Source organism: Hydra vulgaris, chromosome 08 (genome assembly GCF_038396675.1).
Source record: "Hydra vulgaris chromosome 08, alternate assembly HydraT2T_AEP".
Classification (NCBI taxonomy): Eukaryota; Metazoa; Cnidaria; class Hydrozoa; order Anthoathecata; family Hydridae; genus Hydra; species Hydra vulgaris.
In genome coordinates this window covers 45,665,376-45,672,373 of record NC_088927.1, presented here as the reverse complement: position 1 = coordinate 45,672,373, position 6,998 = coordinate 45,665,376, and the positions used below count along the sequence as shown (strand labels likewise).

General features: G+C 26.2%; 1 protein-coding gene across 1 annotated transcript; it reads right to left on the bottom strand.

Annotated features, from left to right (window-relative positions):
- Positions 1-333: 333 nt before the first annotated feature.
- On the bottom strand, positions 334-6,518 carry LOC136083887 (uncharacterized). Its single transcript, XM_065803805.1, has 6 exons — positions 6,156-6,518; positions 3,319-4,327; positions 2,180-3,138; positions 1,838-2,034; positions 931-1,116; positions 334-810 (listed from the first exon to the last, which is right to left on the bottom strand). Exons 2-6 carry the CDS (start codon positions 3,635-3,637, stop codon positions 357-359), a joined length of 2,115 nt encoding a protein of 704 aa, XP_065659877.1. The 5' UTR covers positions 3,638-4,327; positions 6,156-6,518; the 3' UTR covers positions 334-356.
- Positions 6,519-6,998: the final 480 nt, after the last annotated feature.

Sequence of the window (6,998 nt, the reverse complement as noted above, 5' to 3'; positions counted from 1 at the left end):
TGTACACAGATCGAGTGTTCCTACATGTAAACTCACATTTGATGTATGCACTACATTTGATGTATACACACTCTGCGGAGTGCGTATACATCAAATGTACATGTACACACACTAAATGCATATACACTCCATAGTATAGTGTATACATGTATATACATTCTATTCCGTATAATGTATATACTTATACACACTCGGTAATATGCATAAATCGACTGCAAAGAATAAAACCGAAGGAATTAACTTGATGTTTCATTAACTTAGTGTTTAATTATCAAAAACAATTAACTTTTTTTTACTTCATAAAAGTGAAAGTAAAAGTCTTAACATCACAGTTCTTCTCATATAAATTTTTTTTGTTAAACTTCTTCGTCTGATTCTTCAAATTGTATTGGCGGGTGACTAGGGTGTAGAGGACAGCTTTTATTTTTCTTATTGTGGCCAGGTATTTTGCACACAGAACAAATTATCTCTTTTGTTTTTGGCATAACTGAATCTGTTAGTATAAATTGTTGTAAACGCATTAACCTAATTATGGTTTGGAACCTTGCTCTGTCTAAATTTGTCTCGTTAATCTCTGAAAACTTGATTTGTTTATTTAAATGCTCACTTGCGTTACAGTTAAACATTCCATAACCCCATCCAAATCTAGCGTAGAATACCATAAGCTTTCCAACATGACTTCTTAAGTAATGTAAGTATGGCATTCCTTCAGTACAATCAGATCCAGCATAGGTAATAAATTTTTGAAAATACTCTTCACACCTTTCATTAAAAGTACCTGACAAGTCAGGAGCTGTTGATCTAACATCGCTAAAATAGTAACATTTAGCTATACATTTAATAACATTATAACCTTATAGGCAATGACTAATATAAGACAATGAAAATTTCAAACATTGAATTAGAAAAGCATAAAACATAAAGAAATACTTTGCAAGACTTGCAAATCTTTTGTAGAGGTCGAGTATTTGTCGCAATTTCAAGGCACTTTGATCATGCCAATTTTCTCCGTCTGCAAGAAAACTATTTAAAAAAGTATCAATGTTTGATTCCAACAACTTACAATCATTTCCAATGATTTTTAAAGTTTCAGAACCATCATAGCTCTTCTTTTTGCTATAAATAAACGGCATAAAAATTAACTTTGAAATTCTATATTGGTCTTACATACACAGGGCCGTGGCTAGGCTACCCCAATTAAGGGGCCCTATTTCAAATTTTAAATGGCCCATATTTGAGCTTTTTGTTTATTTGAATAATACCTAATAATCAAAGGTTTTTTAAAATTTTGGGATCCTAATGACAGGTTTTTAGGCCTCCCCCCCCCTCAGCTACAACACTGTACTTACAAGGTTAAAGAAATAATACAAAGATAAATAAATCATGTCATTATTACATGATTTTTTTACTACATAAAAATATTATCAATAACAAATATAAATTAGAAAAATAGAAGGAAAAGAAAGAGTTCCAAAACAAACGAAAAAACTAGGTAAATAAAAGCTTTTTTATCAAAGTGGAACAGCAACTGTGAAATGATGAGATTTTATGGTTTGACATATATAATAAATATTATGTATGTGCATATCGTTGTGTGAGTTCGTATCATACAAATTGTATGTATGAATTAGAAAAACCTGACACAGAAATATTAACTCATAACATTTTTAATTGGCAGTATGACTAAAATTTGGATAAAACAACCTAGTTGTGCAATCTCAATTTTGTTGTTTTTGTTACAAAAACAGACGATTCCATATTAAATTGATTAATAGATTTGAAATAATTACAACACAATGGCATATATTTCATATTATTATTTGTAGATTTTAATTACCTTTTAAAATATTGCTCGATTTGATAAGCCAAATAAGTACAACCAATATTTCGAAATGCCTTGCCAATTATGTTATCCATGTTCCTTTTATTTATGACATTATACATAAACTTGTACATATATCTGTGATGCGCCAATATAAGATGTAAACCACATGGTGGCATTAGGTGAATAACAAAACCTTTGAACATTGTGGTCTAAAAAGTTAAAATAATTAGGAATTTAATAATTGTATATACACATACACCTAAAACTTATATATTTTTTAAAAAAATTTTATTATTTCGTATTATTATACAATTTTTTTCTATAATTTTATATTATATTAATTGCTATTTTTACCCATTGGCCATAATTTTCAAGCTGAGTTTTTTTAAACAATGCAGAATTGTGGTCAGGTGTTTCACCCAAGACAGACTCCACTTTTTCACCTAACTCTGTCATTACAGCAACACTACGCTTTTCTCCAGATTGCTTAATTTTTAAAGACCATTTGTCTTTCTTTAGTAAGCAATGGTAGCATCCATAAGTTGATGTACATGAACATAAACCAATTATGTTCTTCAAGAAACCTAAATCGGCCACAAAAAAACAAAGTACATTAAAGTGCTCAACTGAATTATTTTCTGGAGTTACTAAATTAATACCATGTATGATAAGATCAGTAAGATCTTCATAATGACACTTGACATGAGTATCAAGCATAACTTTAGATTCACTACCTCTCCACAGTGTTGTTATAAACTGTCCACTTGGAGAATTAATTAACTTTTTTAAATTTAGGAGTGAAAACGATGTCTGTTCTGTTGGAAATCTAGATGCAGCCCGGAAATTATCACCAGTGTCTTTTATAAAGAGAGTGCGTTTTGTTGAATCAATAGAATTATACAATTTTGAATCAATTTGCTTTAAATATCTACACAAATCTGCTTGTTTTTCGATACTAAGAAATTCCATTTCATGCAGTAACTTTTTACAGGAAATAATACATTGTAAAGTTTCTGCAAGATTTGTCCTAGCTCCCATACACTTACAAATACTTTCACTATCATTGTGAATTTTTAATATTTTACCTACTTCTGCGGTTAAACAGTATTTTCGTACATTCGTGTAAGTTGGCAAGTCGATTAAATTTTTTGACATAATAGCTCTTAGACTTTTATAACCACGTTGTGATAAATTACATTTTCCAAGTAACAGTTCAGCTGTTTGGGAACAATTTAGCTCAACACGTTTTTCAATTTTATCCATTGTCTTGGTGATTATGGAAGGATTTTTCTTGTACAGATGCTGAATATAACCTATAAAATGCCATATATATATATATATATATATATATATATATATATATATATATATATATATATATATATATATGTATATATATATATATATAAATATATATATAATTAATCCATATAAAAACAAAGTTAGTCAAAAAGAATGCTAAAAGTCAAAATCTATAAATTTTAAAGTCTTACTTTTTACATCACCAAATGATATATACTCAACCAGTTCGTGTATAGCTTCATTTCGTGCATTAACTGATTTAGAGTTTAATAAACTACTAGTCTCTCCTGCATTTCGACTTCGAATAGATAAGGCACATCTTAAAGGAATGTGGTCTTCAAATTCTACTTTTTTGAACACTTTTTTAACTGAAATTTTTGTTTGTTTTGAAGATACTTCAACATTCATATGATTAGCAGATATTATTTTTAAAACTTCTGGTTTCATGAAACCAAAAAACTCGTAGCCAGACCACTTTTTTTTACTCTCAATCCCTAAGAAGTTTAACATTTGCTTGACACAAACAGTTGCTTTTACATTGGAAAAGCTTGCTAATGGTAATTCTATTGTAAATACTTTAAATATTGGAATTTGATTTTCACATACTACTCTACAGTGTATTTCAATTTCATCAAAATTGATAGTTTTTGCAATTCGTATTGATTTTTAGCCACAATGCAGATTAAATGAACCACTACCAAGTTTGCAGTGAAAGTTAATGTTGTCAACAGCTATACCATAATCAACAATCCCATGCCATTTTAAGTTTCTCGAAGGAAAACTAGAGCTTAAAGAATAGTCTTTATTTACTACTTTATCATTTTTATTAACTGTTTCACTTGCAGTATTATTAGTATCATTCATCAAATTAACTACTTCTTTTCTATCAAACCCAAAAAAAGTATTGCCACTTTTGATTGAAACATTCACATTAGCTATTTTCAATATCTTTTTTGCTGCAGTTGTTGGGTTCATTGAGCAAGACATTCCTATCTTTTCCTCACCATTTTTTAAAATACATTCAAATATTGGTTGACTATTTCCAGATTCTAAAACATTACAATAACAATCAAATTGATTACATTCAGTTATAATTATCCGGCGTGCACTATAGCCTTTATTGCATTTAAAAGATCCTGAATAAAATTGTTCAACCGCTACTCCAATATTTATTACACCATCCCATAATAACTTTTTCATCTAAACAATTAGTACTATATAAATATATATATATATATATATATATATATATATATATATATATATATATATATATATATATATATAAGTATATTTATATATATAAATATTATTTATATATATATATATATATATATCATTTATATATCATTGTATATTTTATATATAATATATATATATATATATACATATACATATAAATATATATATATATATATATATATATATATATATATAATATATACACATACATATATGTATGTGTATATATGATATATATATATATAATATATACACATACATATATGTATGTGTATATATTATATATATATATATCTATATATATATCTATATATATATATATATATCTATATATATATATATATATATCTATATATATATATATATATATATACATATATATCTATATATATCTATATATATATATATATATCTATATATATATATATATATATATATATATATATATATATATATATATATATATATATATATATATATATATATATATATGTAAATTATGTTAGTGTATTTTACAAATAGAGTGCTCAATGTTCTTAAAGAACAGAGCAATAATAAATTAGTAAAAAACACTTATCTAACTTTTATCTTCGACTTGAGGTTCTTCCTGAACTCTTCCTGATGATCCAGCAATGGTGAAACTTCAAGTCGAAGATAAAAGTTAGATAAGTGTTTTTTACTAATCTATATATATATATATAAATATATATATATATATATATATATATATATATATATATATATATATATATATATATATATATATATATATATACATATATATATATATATAATATATACACATACATATGCACTTAATGTACATGTATGTAATATATATATACATATACATTAAGCATATGTATACCCAGTGGTAGACTGGTCCTGGGTGCTGGGGTGCGATTGCATCCTGGGCCCCACCTATCCTAAAAAATGGGGCCCCTTGATCAGCAGACACACATACTCATGATGACATACGTTAATGTTAACTTCAAACTTTCATGCATGCTGTTATGATTGTCACAAGAAAATTATAAACGAATAAAGCTATTGATCCTCAAAAAAAAATTATCAAAATCAAACAATTGGTTCAAAACTTATGATGGTTTAAGTACCGATTTTTCTATATATGGATTTGTTGAAGAAACTGTGGTCAAAATGTTATTCTTCACTTAAATTGTCATATCTTCAATTCTTACCGAAATACAAATATCTTGGTGTCAAAAGATAGGTGTAAGAGTGGGCTACAACTTTATGTTAAACTCTAACCACCAGGCATATTGGATGGACAGAGGGGGCATCAAACCACCACCTTGCCTGTATGAAACTTAACACTTTTTTCAGAAAAAAAAATTTAAAAAATATTCGATTTTTTAAAGACATAAGCAATATAAATATACAAAAAAGTTGTTTTAAATTTATAGTAAACCACCAAAATATGAGGTGTATGTTAGCAATAGAGGTGGGTGTGGTGGTGATGGTTTGATACATCCTAGTATCAAAAACGATTTGGTTTTATAAATATTTATATCTTTACTAAAATTAGTAAAATTAGTATATAATATAAAATTATGTTATACAAGATCTTACGTATACAAGTGGTGTTTCTATTACGGAAGAGGCATATGCCCCCCCCCACCCCCACCGACCTTAAAAAAAAATTTGCTATTACTGCTTTCCAAATTTGAATAATAAATTAAAAAAAAAAAATTTAGAAATAAATTTAAAAATTTGAATAATAAATTTAAAAATGAAATTGGAAATAAATTAAAAAACAAATTTATACCAGACAACCACCAAATATGGGAGATGAATGTAGAACTCATAGTAGATATGCTGATGATGTTTTTGTACTATAATATCAAAAATTGTTTCAATTCTTGAAATATCTGATGGAATATTTAAAGTACAACAACAAAGAAGTAAAAAACACATTCCACTAGATTAAAAAGATACATTAGTGGTGCATCCATGGTCATAAGAGAGTGGAGTACCATCCATACTTTTTATTTTAGTGACACTCTCTTATGACCATCTATGGTCATAAGAGAGTGTGACTAAAATAAAAAATAAAATCTTGTATTTATTTTGCAATTACAATCATGTTGAAAGGTTCAGATTATACTTTACCAACTTGCTTAAATGATGATGGCACTAAAAAATAAAAATATAAAATACTATAGCACAGCTTTATATGATAAAATAACCTTATATGAAAAACCTTATATGAAAAAATAAAATAATATTGCAAAACCTTTCAAAATAATTTGAAAATTAAAATCATATAGAAAAAAAAATATATAAAAACCTTACCCATTATAACCGGTGAAGATGATACTAAAAAAAGAAAAAATGCAATACACAACATAACTATGCAATTATTTCATAATTGAAACCATACTTAAAATTATTTGTAGTTAACAATATATATATATATATATATATATATATATATATTATATATATATATATATATATATATATATATATATATATATTTTAAATGTTGACATCTTTAATAGATTTTATTTGTATAAATAAAATCTATTAAAGATGTCGTTTTCAAGTATCTTAAGACTTTAATACTTGAAAACTAGAGTATCTATATTACCTCGAAATATTGTAAATA

Excerpts from the sequence above, each read along its gene's own strand:
- LOC136083887 (XM_065803805.1), bottom strand. The coding sequence starts at position 3,637 with ATGTTAAACTTCTTAGGGATTGAGAGTAAAAAAAAGTGGTCTGGCTAC. Across the intron at positions 1,117-1,837 it reads ATCGAGCAATATTTTAAAAG|CAAAAAGAAGAGCTATGATG; the intron begins GTAATTAAAATC and ends GTTTATTTATAG. Across the intron at positions 811-930 it reads AGATTTGCAAGTCTTGCAAA|CGATGTTAGATCAACAGCTC; the intron begins GTATTTCTTTAT and ends TTACTATTTTAG.